Source organism: Pocillopora damicornis, chromosome 3, assembly GCF_964200805.1.
Source record: "Pocillopora damicornis chromosome 3, jaPocDami1.2, whole genome shotgun sequence".
Taxonomy (NCBI): domain Eukaryota; kingdom Metazoa; phylum Cnidaria; class Anthozoa; order Scleractinia; family Pocilloporidae; genus Pocillopora; species Pocillopora damicornis.
Window position 1 is genome coordinate 31,292,482 of NC_142672.1, and position 22,684 is coordinate 31,315,165.

Consider the following 22,684-nt stretch of genomic DNA (forward strand, 5'->3'; position numbering starts at 1 on the left):
CTGAACTCCTGGAACAGGTTACCAGCTTTCTAAAGTCGAACTAAATCCTCATCTCCCTACAATTTCAGTCTGCTCTATCATCGCGCTCCGTTTACTACCTGAACGCTTAGTACGGACTAGAAGTGGCTCTTCCTCTACCCTCCGGGTCAAATTAGAAGTAAACGTATCTACTATTGTCAACGGCGCAAAAACCGAAATAAAACAGCATAGCAACGAAGAAAATCTACAAAAGACTCAACCCCACCTGGTGCTCTTACCAAACTATGCGAAGGCCGCCTGTTGAGCTGGATCACTTCACATAATTACCTTACCCGCGCCGCCGTTTAACCCATTACACCCTAAAATCAGTACGAATCCTCTCCCTACTGTTCTCTATACATGTCTGAAGGATCTGACAAGGAGAATTTGTTCAACAATCAAGAGCTTCTTTAGTTGATGATCATTTCCTTTATTGTTGTGACCCTCAGGGTTAACACGGGATCCAGGGGTGATATGGTGAGGAGAAGTTACATTTTGGACGCTGGTCACTCTTAGGGCTGAAAGGCTCAATAACAACAAACATCTGAAATTTCACATCTGACCCAGTATCACGCGGGTGGGAGAAAACTAAATAAGAAGTATGCTAGTCAACACAAAAGTTTATTGCCAAAGTTTTGTTTCATATTTCGTCGACCTCCTCCTCGACTTCTTCATCTTTATCCTGTTTAAAAAAAGAGAAAAAAAAAACCAAGTTCCATTGGGAATGGAAAAGAAAGTTTAAGTTCCTTGTCCACCCATTTACCCTATAAATTTATATTTGTGAACAAGTGAATCAGACGGGAAAGAGTTTCAATAATGTGTACTCATTGACTGGGTGGAAGATCGGATGGGAAAATGTGTGGCTCGCTATGCTAGGTACGTACGGCATGACTGGGGGCAAAATGTTTTTCCGTCCGGCCGGGTGTCTGGAACGCAGTGGCCTTATGGAAAATGCGCGAAACTCCACGAATAGAGGTCCGTGTTGGACACCTGCAGGCCGTGTAACGTATTGGGAAAACACTGGGTGATGGATAGCGAAGGAGTGACATCCTATCTAGGGGGGCAGTGGTAATACTCCCAGTCGCTTCATGGTTTGGAAATCAGGATAAGCTCCGATTGCATGGGTTACTTGGTTCGAGTACAGAACTTCCTTTTTCTTTTTTCTACCCGACTCTACCCAATCAATAGGCATTTAACTTTATGACGTCCGCTTTTTCTCGTTACTTTTTTCTTCTCTCTGCTGGAAGGAACCAACGCTGAGCCTCGCAGCACTTTAGAGCCCTGTTAGTGCATTCACTTCCATTGGCCTCCACCTTAAGTTTGTTTTGTGATAATGTTTTTCAACAATGAACACTCAGGGCCATACGGGTCATGTGATAACTTGACTTATTGTTACAGTTTTACAATTAAAGCTAAACCTTAGAAAAAAACAAAAAACAAACAAACAAACAAAAAAACAATAACAGGGTGGACGAAATCCAAAGGGTAAGGGTAAATTAAAATGAAAGAAGGATCGTTAGATATGAAGAATATGAAGCAAGCCGTGAGGCAGGTCCTTTAATAAGTTTGCAGTTATTTTGAGGGCTTGGAATGATCAAATTTAACTTAATTATACATGTCAATTAGTGCCCCCCCCCCCTTCATCAAGTTGAGTTATTTTTGATTAACAATACGCCTATCGTCTGTAACTGTCTCTCTTGGAACACGCTGTACTGGTTAAATTTTTTCGGTTTTGATAAACAATTGTTACCTTTATTTTGTTATTTTCTTTACCTTTCTTTCCTTTCTTTCCTTTTCCTTTCTTTCCCTTCTTTCCTTTTCCTTTTTTTCCTTTCTCTGTTGATGTGAAGAAAATAAATATATCAATACAAGAATGAGTAAGTGTGACAGCACCCTTGGTCTAGGAATTAAAAAAAGGTAAAAAAGTCAGGTTTAGCTGTGAAATACTACGGTTTTTGCACAAAAGGTGTTGCCAGAAATTACAAGGCAATGGGAATATTTTTCCGAATTCTTTAACCCCGCGCCACAAGTTTGTTTCCACATTGACTTGCAGTAATTCCAACCGGTTTTAATTTGAGGGAGGTCACGATTATAGAATGAAACACAGTGATTTGTTTTTCACAGAAACTCGCCACCCACTTGAAAAGAAGGCCCCGCGTTATGGTTGCAAAATTCACTAACTTTTAGGTTTCTTAACAGGTGGTTTAGGTTTAGGTTTAGGTACGGGCTTCTCCGTGGGTGGGGCGACTGTAACAGGTTTCTCAGTCGGTGGGGCGTTAGTCTCAGGCTTTTTAGGTGGTCCGCATGTTATGATAATGATAGGTTCCTCCGTTGTTGGTTCTTCAGTCGCGGGATCTGCGGAAAAAAATGAAAGAGAAAAAAAGCAAATCGACTCTACCGATAAATGTTACCCCATATCTCAGAGTACAGCCCCTGAGCGTTGTAATAGCTAGGGGGCTTGCTTTCGGGCGGTCAGAACCTAGTTGTGCTATACGAGTCATACATAGCTACGCAAGCCAGTGACTCGCGGTGTTTTTGATAAGGCTGATGACAAAAAAGTTAAAGTTTGAATCCTGTGTTTTCTATGTGGACGCAAGGTATTGAAATCGCAAAGAGGTGCTTGTGTGCCACTTGTTGTTCATTCTTATAATAGTCGAGTCGACAGAGATTGTGGGCTAAATTTTGATATCTTTTTTGTTACGGTACTTACTCCTCTCTTATAATACTTGATACTCCCTGACGGCAAAGGCAGAAAAAAATTGCTTTGATGTTTGCTTACACTTGTCATTACAGAGCAGCAAGAGAGTATAGGAAATGGGTAACCTTTGGAGGATATATGCTTCTCTTCATTTAAGTTTAGGATTACCATTTTCATCTTGAATGTTGTCAACTCCGCTCGCTTCTGGGTCCATCTGATTGATTTCAGGACCGAGGTCGTCTATGCTGCCCCGCTCGTCCATATTGTCAATTTCACCCACTTCTGGATCCATCTGATTGATTTCAGGACCGGGTTCGTCTTTGCTTCCCTGCTCGTCCACATTGTTAATTCCACTCATTTCTGCGTCCATCTGATTGATTTCAGGCCTGGGTTCGTCTTTGCTGCCCTGCTCGTCCACATTGTTAATTCCACTCATTTCTGCGTCCATCTGATTGATTTCAGGCCTGGGTTCGTCTTTGCTGCCCTGCTCGTCCACATTGTTAATTCCACTCATTTCTGCGTCCATCTGATTGATTTCAGGCCTGGGTTCGTCTTTGCTGCCCTGCTCGTCCACATTGTTAATTCCACTCATTTCTGCGTCCATCTGATTGATTTCAGGCCTGGGTTCGTCTTTGCTGCCTCGCTCTTCCATATTGTCAATTTCACCCACTTTTAGATCCATCTGATTGATTTCAAGACTGGGTTCGTCTTTGCTTCCCTGCTCGTCCATATCGTCAATTCCACTCATTTCTGCGTTCATCTTATTGATTTCAGGACCGGATTCGTCTTGGCCGCCCCACTTTTCTAAATTGTCCAGCTCTGAGAGAGGTTGATCTTGGAGGCTGCTTCCATACACAATATCATGGTCGTACATTGGATTCCGAGCAGAACCTGGTCTGGCAGTTATCAAATTAACTGCGACGAAGAACGCCAGCTGTAATATTAGAGGAAGGGCAAACTTAGTTCGCTGCTGAAGGAGCGCAGAAAGAAGCAAGCGAGCAAGGCAGAGTCAGTTAGGTACAATATCATGGAAAAAATTGTATTGAAAAGCACGATGCGAAATGTTTATTCGTTTTTTTTTTAAAGAAAATCACCCCTCGACCGAGTGAAAACATAGGAGAATTCATCTTATTTGGAGCCGGAATTGTTAGACTGTGGGGTGGACGATGAGGGGTAGGCCAGAAGGATATGCAGGTATAGTTACTGAAATGGGAATTATATCATATAAGCCAACCATTTCCTTGAACAGCCAGCAAATTGAACTGCAGATGAAGGGCCTGGGTGGCCTGTAACAGTTGGCCAGATTACTTGGCAATTAGACACCCTTGCACAGCAATGCAGGGAGTCATACAGGATGACCTTGTAGAAGACCACCCTGCTGGTAGCTTGCGAGAAGGTTACCATAAGCTTAGTGGAAGTAGGGGTAAAGCGGCGAGAAAGAAGAACGGGAATTACCGTTAATTTAGAGCCTGATCGTAAACTACCCACTAAAATGCTTTGCTGTATATGTTTTTACCACAGGTGTCTTAAAAAAGGGGACAATCTTCGTTAAAATGATCATAACTCACCAGCAATAGTATTTTCCCTGGTGGCATGTCAAGGGCGCAATTTGTGGACTTGTTCACCAAAATTTGTTTCTACTAAAATGGTGATAACAATAGTTATATTAACAATTATAATACTGATAATAGAGCTAATGACAGTTACGAAAACAACGATAATAATTTTAATAATAGTAACAATAATGTGAAATTGTGGAATCATTTCTTCTTTATAACAATTGACTTTGTGCAAGATATAAAACTGTAAGTCATGCTATCAGCCCACGAGCTGAATTCGTTTGGCAGTACCATAATATTAAGCAGCGTTTGGCAGTACCATAATATTAAGCATTTCTCACAATTCAACAGAATTTTCAACGAGGCATCTTAAACTCTTTTTAAATGATACGTTTGAATTAACCAAAAAGAAATGTTCATTCTTGTCCAAGGTATTTCTAATTCACAAAATATTAATTAAAGCCGTAAAGTTACAACTGAGTCAAACTGTGAAATTCAATAGGCGAGAGAGCTAAGCTTTACTTTTAGCATTCGGTTTAACCATCAATGTTTTATATTCATTTTTATGCAGCGTGAAGTTGGGAGGAAACGCTTCCTGCTACATTCTTGGCATCCACTCTAGCGGTAGCGAAATATCAACTCGCTTGATAAATAATCAAACATATAATACAAAAGAGAATTCAATTTTGAGCAAAGAAACGCTTCACGACCTTGGAAATTATGAACAACAAAATGTCGAAGCCGAAGTTCGTACGCGAGTAGTGGGTGGTTGACTCAATGTCCGAACTTTCGCGGTTTGTTTACATCAAAAGTAACGTGACGTTATACGTGAAAAGGTGAATAACTGACAAGTGCCGCTTAAACAAATTTCTGGTAAAATAACATCATGAAGTGAGCAATATATCAGATGAGTTTGATTTGGTCTCTTATAAAGCCAGGGCTGTCTCAGAATTTTGCATAATTTTCGATTAATCCACATAATTACACAACAAGCAAATTACATTTGATTTGCGAAACCTTTTTGCTAAGACTCTCTTGGCTGCATCGTATTCCCCTGCGATCAATAACCTGCTGATACATTGCGGTTCTATTGAGCGATATAACATATAGAAATTTACTTTGAGCTTTTTCCGGAAACAAGACCAAAACCTTGAAATTTCCCTACGCATTTACGCCCATCACGATGACACAAAGATACTTCAAAACCAACCTTACGAAATTCTAAGATTTGTTTCGAAGGGGTCTTAACGCAGATCTTCACGTAAATCTGCTGTAAACATATACACAGTCGTAAACGTTTTGTCTAACCAACTACACACGCCGAACATTTTCTTTCAGGAGATTTCTTGGCGGCTTTTAACATCAAATTCGAATAATGGTCACGGCGGTTTAACTCGTGACGCTTGATTGGATACTGATTTAACTCCCCGTTTGATCAACCGATCTCCTAATAAAATGAAAAAAAACAAACAAAAAAAACGACAAAACAATTAAACAAGGGACAATCTGTCGGGAGTCCATTTTGTGTTTAGCATTTGGTTTCATCATCGTGATCTAAAGTCGTTTTGAACAACTTTACTCCTGAGGAAAACTTCATGATGCATAGTGGCCACATAACTGTTTACAGAAGCTGCTAATTGTTTCAATTCACTGCTCACCACGAATTAAGGCCTTCACAAACAATCCACATCTTTTCTTTTGTACTGAAGTCTAAGCTTTCAGGCGAACTGAAAATCGATGCTGAAAAATAATGTTTGTACTTCTTATTCTTAGATCCAACAAGCACCATGCATTCTTTGCACTTAGCATATTTCCCTCACGCTTCCTTGGACACGTGAGTTATCAGAGTGGAAAAGTTTGATTTGCTTTCTCATATAGGTAAAGAAAGCCACTTTGAAGTTTAAAATATTGGCACAAGTAAAACAATTTTAGCAAGAAACGGAATGTCAAAGTGACGACGTGCATATACGTTCGGAAATTATTAGCGTGTACTCCACAAACCGCGGTCCCAACAATGGGCTTCCCTTTGGTTAAAAGGCGAATTTTGGAATGTCACAGCACGGAATACATTTAAATTTGAGTACATTTACCAAACTTATAACTTCAGAGAAAAACTAAAGAAAAATAATGAAGTGATCTCTAGTGAATAGAAAACTGGACTTACAATGTACGAATAAGGGATCTACCAACAGAGAAGTCTTATTTGAAGATTATCCGAGAGTTGACATCCATGCGTGAACGAGTCAATATAATTGAATATTGAAGATCTAAAAGCAACTCATTCATCCAAAGAAAGTTCAGAAATTAATATTCTATTTTCTGCCTAATTATGTCGAAAGATAACTTGTTTACCAAAGGTTAATTTTCCAGAATTAGAACGAAACATTCTCTGTCACTTTTGGCTTACGTGACAAAATAATTTGGCTTTCTTTATATTGAAGTTATAAATATTTTCTTAAAGGTTAGTTGGTCAGTACTTTAGTGGTAAAACGCCTTCAGCATGCAACGTTGCCTTCCTAACTGAGTTATTTGAAGGCGTCTGAAATAATATAGTTAACATCAGTGCTGACTTTGTATCAAGGAATTGTTCAAGAATGAGTTGATTTAAGCGAAAAGAGCATGGTGAGGTTTACCTATGAAGTATATCAAAAAATATACACTTTACCTTTCGGGACCTTGCTTTGCTTCGTGACCACAATGGACGAATGCAAATTATTTTAGGATAGATTCTTTTCCCTGTACAATTACAAAGGGTGGACAAGATTCATGCATTTAATTGGAGGTCACTGGAGAAATAATGAATGATTGGCAACTTTCATCAGGGGACTCTGACCTTTCCTCCAATTTCACAGCACCCCCCCTCCTACGTTACGTCGCAGAAGTCATCGCAGTTGCAACATATAAGTTATTTGGCAAAATATTAAGTTTCCTAATCTTTACACAAATTGCTTCATCAGAATCATGCTTGGAGAAATTATGCCGTGTTTTTTCTCTTGGACAGCTATGTTTTACTATATTGTCAAAAAGTGATTACTGACCCACTGGACCCTGTTAAGGAGTGCTGTTGCCCGTAGAAAAGAACTAAATAGAGTAATTTTGGGAAGATGAAGTCACCTGAGAAGAGGCCCAGCCTCAGTCCAAACCTCCCCCGAAACCTTAACTCTTATAAATAGTGTATGCCTTTTGTAATCCAATAAATAACCTATGTGTTATATGAATTGTTATTAAACAGTCTCTATTTGATACAAAAAATTTCATTTTTGGTGCTTTTGCGCCAATTTTCGCGACAAAACGCAAAGGGTAGTGAAAGAGAATGTGCTTGTGTAGGGAGGGCTAAAGTACCACTCCCCCCCCCCCCCCCCAACCTCCTGGTAGTTTTGCAAGAGACGATGGCTCATTCATAATGATTAATGGGACAATTTAAAAATGAGTTTGGCCAGTCACTGCCTCTCACTCACTCTCCAGTGACTGCCTATCAATTAACAGCACTGACGTAAATGAAAGGATACAATAGGTTTCATCAAAAATGGAATTTAAATTTAAGGTCTTTGTTTACATGACTGAGTTGCTTTTCCATATTCAATAAACTGTTCACGCTTTGATTTCAACAAAGGATAGCAGCTTTCGTGGATTAATCAACATGTCGAACCTCGTAGTATGTATAGCCAGGTATTTATACAAAGTAAATCATATTTATAGTAGGTGAAATTTATGTACTTATCTTTTGAGGTTTGGTGTATATCCTCTGTAAAAGGTCAAAGCCTTGCGCGTCGCGATATTCAAATGCCGCAATTTACCCTTAGGAAAGAACAATTTTTTCAAGTGTGTGACGGTAGCCGCTCATAGCTTCACGTTCTCCCCGACTTCTTGTTTACTTCAAGTAGTCATTTGAACTCTTATACTTTTAATTTGAAAGAAGCTAGATCTATTCAAGATTATTTGGTTTTATGCACTCCTTCTTCAGATATGTCTTTTATTTTGCTTCATAAATTTAAGGTTATTTTATTCTGTGACTTGGAGATCGGTTGATCAAGCGATGTGAAAGATGTATGATAAAGCGTCATGAGTAAAACCGCAGTGACCACTATTCGTATTTTATGTTAAAAGCCGCCAAGAAATCAGCATGAAGTAGATTTTCATTGACGTAAATGTTAGGACAAAATATACCGTTGATTTTTTTGTGACGAAAAGTGTGAAGGGGAGGAGGGGGGGGACTGTGTGTTTGGAGGGAGGACCAGAGCCCACCTTTTAGTTTGCCGGAATGAACTACAACAGCTTTAATCTGCAATGAAATGTAAATGACGAACAAAAATAATTAAAATGTTGATGAAAATGTAAATGCCCCAATAACGTAGAATAAATTGCTGTTCTTATTTGACAAATCCCACATAACATGTTACACTACATTGAGAAGAATGATAGAATTATGGGACCCCACCTCGGCCACCGCCTATAACACACCTTATTATATAAATCTGCTTTTATCTCTCGAGCGTTCGTCCTAAAGAAATATTCTCCGAGTTTTCGTGAACAAACGGATTTAATGTTGCTCTGCGTCTGTTCAGTAATAGCTCACACATGACAAAAAAATGTGGTAAGAACAAAAAGTGGCACACGAAGACGCAGCCGGGTGCGTCACTGATGTCCTTGCAAAAATTTGAACTACTCTTGATCTATTTATGTACTTACCCACAACAACATGGAATCCTTTTTATTTTGATAAATGTTGTTGTACCCTTAAGAGTTTGAAAGAAACTCTCACTTCGGGGTATGCGGCCACTTAAGATCGTTCCCAGCTGCAAGGCATTTAGCCGCAGCGTAAAAGTTACACAACCAGTGTTAAATTAAATATATACCAGTAAGGCTCTTTGGGAGTCCTTTCAGATAAATTTGCAACACCGACGGTGGCCTTTCCCGGCCTTGATATGCACAACTATTTTGATATCTATGAACGCTGATAAAATTAACAAATAGATTTCAGGTTGCCGTGCGTCTGTTCAGTGATAGATCACAGATGACGTCAAAATGGACAAAAGGACAAAAAAGTGGCACACGAGGCTCAGCCGAGTGTGCCACTGATGTTCTTACCACATTTTGACGTCCTCTGTGATCTATTACTAGACAGGTGCACGGCAACTTGGAATCTATTTGTTTTATGTAATAAAGAATTACAAAAAAGTTTTATTGATGACGTCATCGATACGTCTGTCCTCCAATAGATCATGAGTGAGAACCAATCAGAATGCGTGCATAACTGAGCTTATTATATACACAAAGATTGAACGCATTTTACAATTGTGCATTTTTAATACCAAGAATAACTACGAAAATGAAAAGCCATGTGCAGATTATCTAGTGATATACGAACGATGGCGGTATAAGGCTATCTACTAGTTACAATCATTGAGTCTTCCTGACAAAATGTGCTTACTAACTGCATGTATATAATGTCTAAAACAAGCTGATGGAAAAATAGTACATTGAAGAGAGTCCAATACGATACTTATAAGATCGCAAAACTAGCAGTTTCACATCATACTCGTTTGGAACGAAAATCAACTATTGACCAAAATGATAATAAACAGAAGCGAAAACTTGTTAGGGCAGGACATTCCCTTGGTTCGTCAAAGTCTTTTCACTAACGGCCTCTTCTTCCTCCTGCCGAGGAAAGATAAAAATAATGCAAAAAATAAAAGTTTTGTGCTTGATGATTAAGAAGTCAATGCAATTTAATGATTGGAATGGAGGGCTTCTCTCTCTTACTTGATATTGGCTCGTTTTTTGAAACTTGTACAAGGACAGGGGAGTGGAGTAGAAAACCAGAGGGGGAAGGTAATTCTAATTAACAGCTTTTGCTTCTTACCTTTTCTAAATATTTTCCATTTAATTATGTGTCCTCTCCCGTTGTTTTTTCCTTTGCTTCCAATGTTTTTTAATATTACTGAAATGAGAAACCAAATTTTAGCCTTTCTGCCATGACCTTTGCACTGAGCTTCTATAGACTTACTTGGTTTGCGGTGATTGGATAATATTAAGTGCATAACCATGGATTACCATAATGTAAACTTTGTTACTAGCCAGGATTTTTCGATTCGAATCAGGAGATATTGGCCCCTAGTAGCCTAAGTATGTACCTTACTAAGTTTTGTTAGAAAGCCTTTGTTTTGAAGCAAACTGCTCCTACCTCTGCCTTTTTCATTTTAAGTAAATAATCAGAGTAAATCATTTAATACACAACGAGTACTGTAACATGCTTCATACCTTTGTGGAGTTCTTCTAATAGTTTCCATTTACATCTTCCACCCACTGTTAAATAAGGGAATCGGGATTCAGGTAAAATAAATTTATCTTAAAGGGTTAATCATAGTAGAGACATACTCAATGTTAGAAAGGCAAGAGCTTACTGCGGATTTTCCCTTGACTCCGTCTCCAATTCCACTTGCCAAGAGTTACTATGGGCTAACTAAGTTTGTTGTAACTAAATGATTCGAATGATTTTATTTAGTAACGTTAAATTTCTAGTCACGTATGCATGGAGTCATTGTAGCCTGAGCCAATAGGCGAGAATTAAAATGACTTGAGAAGGGTCCAAAATATATCTATGCCTCATAAAAGAAACTGTTACTATTAGTATTGTAAACTGTTACTATTACTTCGAAAGGAAATGAGAAAATGGAATTTGAAAAAAATGACAACAAAACAGTCTAAAAAACCATGCGAGTATTTATACGTTGAATGGCTCTATTTTCCCTCAAGGCCTTTACATTATCGAGTAAAGCTGGATTGAAAATCCGAAATCTTGCCATCTGAGTTCTCAAAAATTGTAGAAAGCGCGATAGGAAAGTCCGAATTAAAAGCCTAATTGCTTTTTAGCTCTTAGGATTGTTTGATTCTCACTTTTCATTGGTTTGTTTCATAAAATATAATTTAGCCGGTCAAATTCTCCATTTGAGCCCACAAAAGGCGGCACAATGCCCATTGCAACAAAGACATTCCTCAAGGGCCATTTTGAGTTCTAAGAAAATGACTCGTGCGTTTGCCCTTTGGATTTCAAGCAAAGTAAATACCTGCACGTAGAATTTCAACGAGGGCCACAGGTTCATTGGCTTTTTGGTTATTGCGTACTGCCCTCTTTAAAGACAGAGTTTACTTACTTACTTACGTATGAAACAGCACTTACTGTATCTTTGTCCTTACCTCGTATCCAATTTTTTCCTCTGCATATGAGTTTTTTGCCTGTCGTTAAATTTGAATAAGAAACCGATAAATATTACACCCATCTTCAAATTTGCCTTTGTCCTGAAAGTTAATCATACTAGACACTTTGCACTTAGGAGTTTGCATTAACCTTAGTTGTTGCTAATTGAATTATTAACTAAACTTTCTCCCATCTCGATTTCGAGAGTCCTGGAAAGAAACAGTACAGGACTCAGTAATTTTTTGGAGACCTTGCCATGTTTTGTTGGAGTCTTTCAGAGCCCTTTTCATTGTAAAGTAAATAGCACTTACGTCTGCATTTTCCTTTCTTTCCTCTTCGTCTTCCTTCTTTTGAAAAAGAAAATGATTTAGAACATATAGACATTTATTTCATACATATTAAGATTTACACATAAAAATAGCCTACGTAAAATTCTTACGAAATACACAACCAAATAATCAGAAAAGTGAACGACTGAGAAAATACATCGTTTGTTCAGTATCAGAGATACGAACGATAGTACTAAGTTTTAAGTGAATTCAACACATTTACTGGACAACCATCCTTTGACAACTTAAGGTAAAGAATATTCCATACATAATTGGATTCCTTGAAATTAAAACAAAAATTGAAAGGGGAATTTAAATACACTCACTCTTGCAATTTTTTTTTTGCTGCTCCTCCTCTTCCTCTCCTTCTTCCTCTTCTTCTTCTTCTTCTTCTTCTTCTTCTTCTTCAGCTGATGCTTCTTCTTCTTCTTCTTCTTCTTCTTTTTCTTCTCCTTCTCCTGATGCTTCTTCTTTTTCTTCTTCCTCAGCTGATGCTTCTTGTTCTTCCTCTTCCACTTCTTCTTCAGCCGATGCTTCTTCTTCTTCTCCTTCTTCTTCTTTTTCCGCTTCCTCTTCTTCTTTAGCTGAACCTTCTACTTCTTCAGTTGATGCTTCTTCTTTTTCCTCAGCTGATGCCTCTTCTTCTTCTTCAGCTGATCCTTCAACTACTTCAGTTGGTGCTTCTTCTTCAGCTGATCCTTCTACTACTTCAGTTGGTGCTTCTCCTTCAGCTGATCCTTCTACTTCTTCAGTTGGTGCTTCTTCTTCAGCTGACCCTTCTACTTCTTCAGTTGGTGCTTCTTCTTCAGCTGACCCTTCTACTTCTTCAGTTGGTGCTTCTTCTTCAGCTGACCCTTCTACTTCTTCAGTTGGTGCTTCTTCTTCAGCTGACCCTTCTTCTTCTTCAGTTGGTGCTTCTCCTTCAGCTGACCCTTCTACTTTTTCAGTTGGTGCTTCTTCTTCAGCTGATCCTTCTACTTCTTCAGTTGGTGCTTCTTCTTCAGCTGACCCTTCTACTTCTTCAGTTGGTGCTTCTTCTTCAGCTGACCCTTCTACTTCTTCAGTTGGTGCTTCTTCTTCAGCTGACGCTTCTTCTTCTTCTTCAGCTGATGCTTCTTCTTCTTCTTCTTCTTCAGTCGATCCTTCTACTTCTTCAGTTGGTGCTTCTCCTTCAGCTGACGCTTCTTCTTCTCCTTCAGCTGGTCCCTCTTCTTCAGCTGATGTTTCTTCTTTTTCCTCAGCTGATGCCTCTTCTTCTTCTTCTTCAGCTGATCCTCCTACTTCTTCAGTTGGTACTTCTTCTTCAGCTGATCCTTCTACGACTTCAGTTGGTGCTTCTTCTTTAGCTGATCCTTCTTCTTCTTCAGTTGGTGCTTCTTCTTCAGCTGACGCCTCTTCTTCTCCTTCAGCTGATCCTTCTTCTTCAGCTGATGCTTCTTCTTTTTCCACAGCTGATGCCTCTTCTTCTTCTTCAGCTGATCCTTCTACTTCTTCAGTTGGTGCTTCTTCTTCAGCTGATCCTTCTACTTCTTCAGTTGGTGCTTCTTTTTCAGCTGACGCTTCTTCTTCTTCTTCAGCTGATTCTTCTACTTTTTCCTCAGCTGATGCCTCCTCTTCCTCTTCAGCTGATCCTTCTACTTCTTCAGTTGGTGCTTCTTCTTCAGCTGATCCTTCTACTTCTTCAGTTGGTGCTTCTTCTTCAGCTGATCCTTCTACTTCTTCAGTTAGTGCTTCTTCTTCAGCTGACGCTTCTCCTTCTTCTTCAGCTGATGCTTCTTCTTTTTCCTCAGCTGATGCCTCTTCTTCTTCTTCCTCAGCTGATCCTTCTACTTCTTCAGTTGGTGCTTCTTCTTCAGCTGACGCCTCTTCTTCTCCTTCAGCTGATCCCTCTTCTTCAGCTGATGCTTCTTCTTTTTCCACAGCTGATGTCTCTTCTTCTTCTTCAGCTGATCCTTCTACTTCTTCAGTTGGTGCTTCTTCTTCAGCTGATCCTTCTACTTCTTCAGTTGGAGCTTCTTCTTCAGCTGACACTTCTTCTTCTTCTTCTTCAGCTGATCCTTCTACTTCTTCAGTTGGTGCTTCTTCTTCAGCTGACGCTTCTTCTTCTTCTTCAGCTGATGCTTCTTCTTTTCCCTCAGCTGATGCCTCTTCTTCCTCTTCTTCAGCTGATCCTTCTATTTCTCCAGTTGGTGCTTTTTCTTCAGCTGATCCTTCTACTTCTTCAGTTGGTGCTTCTTCTTCAGCTGACGCTTCTTCTTCTCCTTCTTCCTCTTCCTCTTCTTGTTGCCCTAATAATAGTTTCATTATTTCTGAGTGAGTGGCTTTGCGCATTTTGATCGCCCTGTTGAAGCTTGTTTCTCTATCACTTGGCCCCTTTGTAGTAAAACGATTGAGGGTAAAAAAATAATGGGGGAAGAGGAGTTGTCAGTTCTTATGAAGCCCTACATTTTCGTTCTCTCTGACCATTTTCCCCTTCTCTTGTCATTGAAGAGCTTTTAGATATCTTTCATAACTTTTAAGTGAAAAGCAATTATTTTACCATATTTCCTACCTTCTTTGAGTTCTATTATTAATATTCCTTTGACTATAAACGTTTTGCTTTCTGTTGAATAAGGGAACCATGAGTTAGGAAATGTAAATATATCTTACAACCAGCTTCAAGTTCGCATTTGTCCGTACAAACATATGTTATCATGGTAGACACCGGTTCTATCTCATAATAACAATTGTGCGCTAGAGGGTTTCCCATGAATAAGGATTCAGTGCTTCTTTACAGGAATTTGTTTGGACAAAATCAATTTGTATTTATTATTAGTTAATCTTTTAACAACTATTCACTGAAGTGGAGGTTGCTAGTTGTGAATATTTACCAAGCCGTGAGTGGCGCGTTATATATCTTATGCTAGTCGCTAATTCTGAGGTGAATAGTTGTTTTATTATAATACTGAAACGGTAAAATAACATAGCACTAAATGGTGATTTTAGCGCATTTAGTCCCGCACGATTTGCTTGGAGATGAATAGCAAAGGATATTCGGAGTTTGAATAACCAATCAGAGCGCGCTTTCAACGTTATCCTCTGTTTCAGTATATACTAATGAGCAACCATTCCATGAGCACGCTTTCGATGTAGGTTAGCTGTAACCAATCTCGAATATAGCAATTGTTTCATTAATGATGAAACAATCACAATTACAATTGCAACGATGCTGTGGGAGCTTATTTACTATGCTTTAAATATCATAAACTATTTTCAGTTATGACGATGGGAAGTCAACGTCCGTCTGACCGCCGAAACATTAGAACTTGGATCGCGTGAAACGTACATCACATTACAATCGAAGCTGGATGAAAATTCACGTAACCTTTTAGGGCCTTTCAATTCAATTAAACAGACCCATCTTTGCCAATTTTTGATCTTGAGCAAATAACAATTTCAATTAAACAGCAATTAATGTGCCTTAGTTCTAACCTTTTTTGATCTTGATAATCAACCTTTCGCCTTTTCTTCTTTTGGCTGCTGTAGAAGTAGGGAATAGTGCTTTAGAATGTATCCTAATGGCCATATTTAATGCTGCATTTGTTTAGACAAGGAGGTTAGTCAGAGTAGTGTCTTGCTTTATCTTTGAAACACAAGAGTGTGCTAAAAAGATTCTTTGAATCAGTATCCGATGTTTCTTGACAGAAGTTTGCACAGACTTCTTAGAAAGAAGTTATTAAAAAATTTTACCGTAGTAACTTTGGTTTGTTAGAACATAACCTTTTTAGGGGTCCACACCACCATCTCGCAGTTTTTGTAACTTGGTAAAGGCGAGACCGGGGTTTTTTCAATTAAAAGGATATTTGTTGCTGTTTTAATTCTTTTTTTATCGTTTATTTACTAATTTCGGGCTGAACCAGGAAAAATTTAGTAAGCCAAATAACAACAGAATAAGGTCGAGTTACAGCCATCTAAATATTCCCTAGTAACAGCCTGAAAAGATGTAGTGGTGAGCGCCTTAGATTTCCTTAATATTTCGGGTCAAGTGAGGAAATATGGACTCTCAAAAACTTCAGATGGACCTTTATCAGAAAAGATATAAAAGGCCCTTTGTAATCTTAAGTAAAGTGCACCCACCTTCCCTTTTCTCGATTTTAGTTTAAAAAATCTAATAAAATTATTGAGCACGCAATGATTGATGTATCTTAGATCTTACCTTCTTTCAATATATTTTTGAGCAATTTTCCTAACACTCCTGTTGAAATAGAAAAACCGTGATTTAGAAATGGTAGATATATCTTACAGCTATCTTGAAGTCTGTGTCTGTTTACTCAAAGAAGGTTAAATATGATAAATACATGATTTAGCTAAGAAGCCCCAGTCTAAGTTTGAATTTAATTTAATTAGTGCTTATGGATAAGTTGCAGGACTATGGGTTGCCATGAAGAAACTTGCTTTATAGCGCCATAAAGGGAAATATTAACATTCTTTCGTTATTGTATTGAATTCATTTTAATTGTATAGTCTACTGACCCCACAATGGGGTCAATAGGTCTTCCTCTTCAGGATTCTTCCCTACAGCCCCTATCTGGTAGCTAAAAGTTGATATGAAGGAGAATGAAATGATACGCTATTGACTTTTTTTCTTGGATTTCACGCTGGGGGCAGTGGTATCTTAGATGGATGTCAATGCGTTGCCAGTCCAGAGTCAGACCTTGAACTCTCTCCCCCTCTCTTTTAAAATATCGAGCTCTGCCATTAGTTGTTGGGACGGAGAAAGAAAAGAGATGCTTTTAACAAATTTAATGCAGTGAACACTATCTCAGAGGACCCTATTTTGACTACTGCAATGAAGAAAACGTGAAATAAAATTGTCATCGTAAAAATGAAAACAAGAATAATTATTAAGATTAAATTTTACTCACTTTTGCTTTCTTTGTGTTCTTCTCCTACTTCCGCCTCTTCTCCTTGTTCCTCATCTTCTTCTTCCTCTTCGTCTTCCTCTTCATCGTTTACTTCTGCTGGAATTGCTGCCGTTTCTTCTTCTTCTCCTTGTTCTTCTTTAGTAGCGTCATCTGGCAAAGAACTAACGGGATTATCCTTTGAAACCAAAGATGCTGCCTGAATGTAATCTGGAAATAAAGAGAACTCGTCGTCAAATACCACAAGACTTGGCACAACTTTCAAGCAGGTGGCAAGATCACAGGGCTGTTTATCTTTATACTTCATTGGAACTCCTTTCATATCATTTTTTCGAGAATAAATAGATTTGAGTCATCTATCGAATTCTTCTCATAATCAGAAAAGAGTGACGTGATAATGAATTTACTCCTGTATGCCTAAATACAAGTTTACCATTTTTCTGCCTGTTAAGCCAGTCCCACTCTTGATCCAACTGATACAGTTCTTTATAAGCTTGGCCTTGATCTTTCACTTTTTCGAATTCAGGGAGATTTTGATGAGGTCGACTTTGGTCTCTCATCGCCGGTATTTCCTGAGATTTTAGATTAGGTTGCTCTTGGTCTCTCATCATCTCAAATTTATGGAGTTTTTGATCAGGTCGGTCATAGTCTGTCATCACTTCAAGTTCACGAAGCTTTTGATCAGGTCTGTCTTGGTCTCTCACCGTTTTAAATTCATGGAGTTTTGAATCAGGTCGACCTTGGTCTCTCATCGACGGTAATTCGAAGGGTTTTTGATCAGCTCCGTCCTGGTCCCTCTTCCTTTGGAATTCGTGGAGTTTTTGATCAACTCCGTCCTGGTCCCTCTTCCTTTGGAATTCGTGGAGTTTTTGATCAGCTCGGTCCTGGTCCCTCTCCCATTGGTGCCTATATAGATGCTCGCTGTTGATTCTTTTATGAAGTGAATCTAAAAAGTTAAAGTTCAGCTTTTTTTACTAGAGTAAATGAGTCTTTGACAAAAGCTTTTAAAATGGTCAAGATTTTGAAAGCCCCACATTTGCATAATGTAAAACATAAACAAATAATCAGAAAAATGGTTATACAATTGTATAAGTAAATAAGAAGTTAGATCAATAAACGAAATAAAAACGAAAAACCATATGAATACCGACGTAGTTAAAATAAAAAAAACCTTTATAGAGGTAAAATCATTGATCGAATCCTTACTTTAAACGAAGGCAGATTAGAAATTTCAATTATTTTTGTTTGCCACAAAAAGTACGATTAGATCAAGGCGATAAAGTAAGATTACTTTAAGTGACTAGAATTGGTTTCTTTTTTTCTTAACACCAATCATTTGATGGGTTTCCACCTCACTTTAAATGTTTGTGTTCTTGTATACAAACATTAAAAGTGACCATTTAAGGAGGTCATGAGCTGTATGTAAAGAGGTCATTATAATCCTTGTAGACAGATAAATATAACTGAGCTAATTACAGTTGAACGTTAAAAATGAGGGGACTCCAAAATCTTCTTTAGTTGAGGGCTTGTAAAAACTTAAGTTACGGACTTTTCAAAGATGGTGACTTTGGGAATTTTTGTATATCTGCACAAGGGAGCCAAATATTTTTCGTCCGGCCCTTCCACTCAGTCAGTAAAGACATCGTTTTACGAATAAGAATTCTGTAGGATTATGAGGACTGTTATCTCTCCTTTTACATTGCTTATTGGCCCCTAAACACATGTAAACAACAGCCTCTATTTGGCGCGAGAATATGCACGGATATTTGTCCGCAAACATTTTTCCTTACGAGATTCAAAAAGTTTTCCGAGAGCGAAGCGCGGGTAAAATGTTAATACCTTACTGTTTGCCACGTGGGATGTACCGGCACTCTCTCATCTTGAATAAAATTTTAACGAACTCTTTTATCGTAGTAGATATAGGGTTTTAAAATAAGGGAATATCACTTGGGTTATATCTTCGGATATTTTCCAGTTTTAGCTGGGGTGTATTCGATCACTTGATGAGTTTAGATCAATCAAGTGGAGGAAAAAATATCTCACGGATCATAAAAAGTGATATTCCCCTAGCTAGCACACTGAAACATCAGAATCCTTGGTACCTTCTTTTCGTAATTGGTGTCTACCACCATAATCCTCCGAGCGCCGCTGAGATCTTGGTCTTGCGTTTGATAAATCAATTACGGCAATGCAGGCCACCTGAAGTGTAAAATGAAGCACAACCATCAGCTTTTTAGTCAAAAAAGCAGTCGGCCAATTGAAAGCTAAACCAATTAGCCTTTACGCCTCCTGCATCTTGGCTGACGCGAAAATTATTCACAAGTTTTCCATCAATGAAGAAGAGGAAGACTTACCAAAGGTATTAAAGTCCAGGATGCCATTCTACTTCTAAATTACAAGCAGCGGACGCAGCATTAGTGTGGACTACGGAAAATGGACGCTAAAAAGAGGGTGAAAATGTTTCAAAAGTATAATGCCTCCTTTACAAAACGAGACATCATCTAGTCTCAACACTTGGTTTGGTCTAGAGGCTCCCTTTACCTAACCTTGTATAAAACTACTGAGACATGAAGATAAAGTTGCCGGTTCTAAATTTGTGTTTATCAGTGATCAATATATGTGCGTAGACAAAACAAATTACCCTCTCTCAGCTTTATTGCATACGTCTGGTTTTTAGAGTTCTAGAACATAAGTGTTCTGTTTACGCTCTACGAAATCTTTTGATAGCATGATTTTTTAAATTCTTTGTTTGACCTAGCCATTTGTTTTTGTGCCCTGTTTTCGAGATAACTTCCACAACACCTGCACGAAACACGCACGCACGACTACCTCATTTCTTCTCTGTTTGAATTCAAAACTGGTTTTTAAAGTCTTGTATGAGACTTCAATCAAACTACGTATTCCACTGGTTTGTTAATACGCCATATAGAACTATGTCTCCACATAATAATTCCTTGAAATCAGGATTTCCATCACAATTAAAACAGAAGAAAGTGTTATGCTTGGTTTCGCATTTTGCGTGCGAAGAGCCATGTACTTATATTTCAGCAAATGACGATTACAGTTTTTATCCATGGCGACGTAGCTTTTTTTTTTTTTTTTTTTTAAATTGACACTAGTTGCAGAATACTTGGGCTTACAACGTCTTAATTTATGCAGTATGTTGTGGAATTAGTTTCCAGTTGCCTCCAGGGCATTAATTCTCTCCACAAAAACCAAGGAAAGCGGCATGATGTTTCTCACTTTTGTTACAAAGACTTACATGGTTCACCAAAAAAAAGAAAAACCTTAATACTGACTGATTGTTATGTTATATCGGAGCTTTTCAAATGTGCTTTGCCTAAATTGGCTGGCCAGCATTGGAAATTTTTATGTTAGGATAGACCGAGGATGGTTCCAGAGAAACAATTTCAATTGTTACGCACTCCTGTATTGTTCTATTCAGTTACGGCATTGATGCATCCCTATTTTAACAAGCCTGGGATATTTTGTGGTTTTCTAGACCACGGGCCCTGTATTGTTATTAAAATACCGGAAGATGTTCCAGAAAGCACAAAATCCTACAAGGATATGCGACGATGGTAATTTGGCCTTTGTAGAACACATCAATCACAAGACACATGTCTGAGTGTTCTCAGACGCTCGCGATGGTAAAATCAAAGCTTAGTCTTTCTAAGATTTGTACACTTATTTCACATCTCAATGTCATATGCCGTATAAAAAAGGACCGAGAGAAGCTTTTGAAATAGAGACATGAGTGTAATGGTATCGCATTCAAAAAGTCTGTTCACATCCTTCCACTCAATTCTTGCAACCCACATATGAGCAGTGAAGCATAAGTTGTGAAACTTCGTGGTTATCACTCAGAACTCCTTTAGAACAGCGCCTGAGTAAAAATTGAGCTTACCTAAAGCGTGTAATTAAAACCCTTACAACTACGTATATAACACTCACTCTTACCCACCGCCTGAAATTGGAATAGTTGTAAAGTCACACAGTTAAAGCTCGATAGTATGCTTTACACAGTTCATAGTTAAAATGTTGGGGCAAAAATAGAGACTACCGATATGCAAGACTCTAACAGTTAGCTAGGATTTTAAAAGGAAAAGAGAGTTGTTTGTTTTTTTCGCCCGAAACAATACTAATAATTTCACATTAACTTAGCAACGTCTGCTTTATGAGTGCCTCCATGATAGAATGTGTTTGTTTTTTGATCTAAAAATCGCTAGTTGGTCCAAAGGTTCTCCGTTGGGAAGTCATTTTAAAATTTCCTTTCCTTTGTACCAACAGTTTTACTGAGTATCACTGTTTGTTAAAGAATAAGCTTATTATGGTGAAAGGAGCATACTTTCGTATTCATATGAAGATATGAAATGTGTAATTATTTACCTTTCAGGTCCGAACGCTGCTTTGTGGCCACTAAGACAGCAAGGTATGGATAAATGCTAATTATTTTATCGGGGATTCTTCTTTAAGGAATGTCGCAATGGGTTTGCATGAATTATTCATATCAATAACTTGCTGTCACTTAAGAAACAATGAACAATTAGCTAATCTTATTGGCTAGATCTCTTGCGAATCATGCTCAATAGACTATCGTCTCTTGCTAAAGAGACAAGAGGGTTCTAGCCCGCCATCCAAAGTCACAGCTCCTCGCAAAAGTGGCAAGTTAATTAGTTTCCTAATATATTCACAAACTATTTCACGGATCTGACTCACTGGACCCAGTTGAGATATCAAAGAGCTTCTGTGGCTTGTCGATCTTGTAGAAAAGAATCACGTAAAGGATATTCTGGGACCATCAAGAAATGGTAAGCACTCGGCTTAATGCAAAATGAAATTCTCCCAGCCTACGCTTGCTTCAAAACCCAGAATCTTATGAATAACTCACGCATCATTTAATCCTTTAAATAACTTTTATGTCCCAGTTTTTTTAGAGTGCATTTTAACCCCAAGACATAGACAGTTAACCCATCTGTGCTGAGTACGTATTACTGATGATAATAAGAAATTAGGAGATCCTCGCAGCTAAGAACACTACTGAAACGAGTAGTTGTAAATAGGACCTGAAAAAAATTTCAGGCCCGTACGGGATTTGAACCCATGACCTCTGCGATACCGGTGCAGCGCTCTACCAATTGAGCTAACAAGCCAACTGGGAGCTGGTCAATGAATTGGGTCCAAATAAACATCCAAGTGAATGAAGATTTTAGATACATGAAAATTCACATATTTGCACTGCGGTGGAAAGAATCTCCTAATTTCTTCTTTCCACCGCAGTGCAAATATGTGAATTCGGGTTCAAATCCCGTACGGGCCTGAAATTTTTTTCAGGTCCTATTTACAACTACTCGTTTCAGTAGTGTTCTTAGCTGCGAGGATCTCCTAATTTCTTCTTTCCACCGCAGTGCAAATATGTGAATTTTCATGTATCTAAAATCTTCATTCACTGATGATAATGTTCAGAGCGCAATTTCGATCTTCGTCTAGCGGTTGATAAATTGAGTCTGAGTCATGGCTTAATTAAAATTATTCAAAATCTGTCTGTGAAAGAATCGAGGAGGACTTACCACAGATGTTATAGTCGAGGATACCATTCCATTTGTGAATTATGGGCAGATTATACAACTGTTGTCTAGACAGCGGTAAATGGAGGTTAGAATGAAGGAAAGATGTTTCAAAAGGATAATATCTGCTTAATCACCCGAGAGTACATTAAATCGCAACATGTTTAAACTAGTGAGGCGTTACGACAACTGTGCTAAATATTACTCTTCCAAGGCATGATGTTGTGTTAAAATTGCCTTCATTGTAGACTTCTGGCCCTCACAGTTCAACGAGCAAAAATTCTAGGACTCGACTGTTTTGTTCAATTGTTATATACGCACTACAGAATCATCCTACAACGTAATTTATTACATTCTTTAATTGACTAACCTAGCCGTTTGTTTTTGTGCCCTATTCTCGTGATAACTTCAATA

The 22,684-nt window shown here is 38.4% G+C and overlaps 2 protein-coding genes across 6 annotated transcripts; both read right to left on the reverse strand.

The window, feature by feature from the left end:
• Nucleotides 1-427: 427 nt before the first annotated feature.
• On the reverse strand, nt 428-7,027 carry LOC113680609 (uncharacterized). Of its 2 annotated transcripts, none has more exons than XM_089200751.1 (6): nt 6,941-7,027; nt 4,285-4,356; nt 2,885-3,650; nt 2,200-2,373; nt 1,792-1,854; nt 428-700 (listed from the first exon to the last, which is right to left on the reverse strand). In XM_089200751.1, exons 2-6 carry the CDS (start codon nt 4,309-4,311, stop codon nt 696-698), a joined length of 1,035 nt encoding a protein of 344 aa, XP_089056877.1. In that variant the 5' UTR covers nt 4,312-4,356; nt 6,941-7,027; the 3' UTR covers nt 428-695. The 2 variants fall into 2 exon arrangements, with proteins under 2 accessions (XP_089056877.1, XP_089056878.1); XM_089200752.1 differs by lacking the exon at nt 6,941-7,027 and adding an exon at nt 6,440-6,529.
• Nucleotides 7,028-9,562: 2,535 nt separating this feature from the next.
• Nucleotides 9,563-22,565, reverse strand: LOC113680610 (uncharacterized). Of its 4 annotated transcripts, XM_089200743.1 has the most exons (15): nt 21,093-21,172; nt 19,058-19,143; nt 18,806-18,902; nt 17,137-17,649; nt 16,707-16,913; nt 15,998-16,036; nt 15,274-15,321; nt 14,354-14,404; nt 13,999-14,090; nt 12,129-13,956; nt 11,785-11,820; nt 11,473-11,511; nt 10,537-10,581; nt 10,139-10,216; nt 9,563-9,933 (listed from the first exon to the last, which is right to left on the reverse strand). In XM_089200743.1, exons 2-15 carry the CDS (start codon nt 19,082-19,084, stop codon nt 9,914-9,916), a joined length of 3,120 nt encoding a protein of 1,039 aa, XP_089056869.1. In that variant the 5' UTR covers nt 19,085-19,143; nt 21,093-21,172; the 3' UTR covers nt 9,563-9,913. The 4 variants fall into 4 exon arrangements, with proteins under 4 accessions (XP_089056869.1, XP_089056867.1, XP_089056868.1 ...); XM_089200741.1 differs by lacking the exon at nt 21,093-21,172 and adding an exon at nt 22,274-22,565 and having other exon boundaries at nt 12,129-14,090; XM_089200742.1 differs by having other exon boundaries at nt 12,129-14,090; nt 15,274-15,318; nt 21,093-21,174.
• Between the last annotated feature and the right edge of the window lie 119 nt (nt 22,566-22,684).

What these genes read in the sequence shown, in the direction of transcription:
- LOC113680609 (XM_089200751.1), bottom strand. Translation starts at nt 4,311, where the DNA reads ATGCCACCAGGGAAAATACTATTGCTG. An exon ending in CAACATTCAAGATGAAAATG is followed by an intron (nt 2,374 to 2,884) that starts GTAATCCTAAAC and finishes TTTTTTCCGCAG; the next exon opens with ATCCCGCGACTGAAGAACCA. An exon ending in ACCTGTTAAGAAACCTAAAA is followed by an intron (nt 1,855 to 2,199) that starts GTTAGTGAATTT and finishes TCACATCAACAG; the next exon opens with AGAAAGGAAAAAAAGGAAAA.
- LOC113680610 (XM_089200741.1), bottom strand. Translation starts at nt 19,084, where the DNA reads ATGGCATCCTGGACTTTAATACCTTTG. An exon ending in CCTGGACTTTAATACCTTTG is followed by an intron (nt 18,903 to 19,057) that starts GTAAGTCTTCCT and finishes TTTACACTTCAG; the next exon opens with GTGGCCTGCATTGCCGTAAT. An exon ending in CAAAAATATATTGAAAGAAG is followed by an intron (nt 15,322 to 15,997) that starts GTAAGATCTAAG and finishes CTACTTCTACAG; the next exon opens with CAGCCAAAAGAAGAAAAGGC.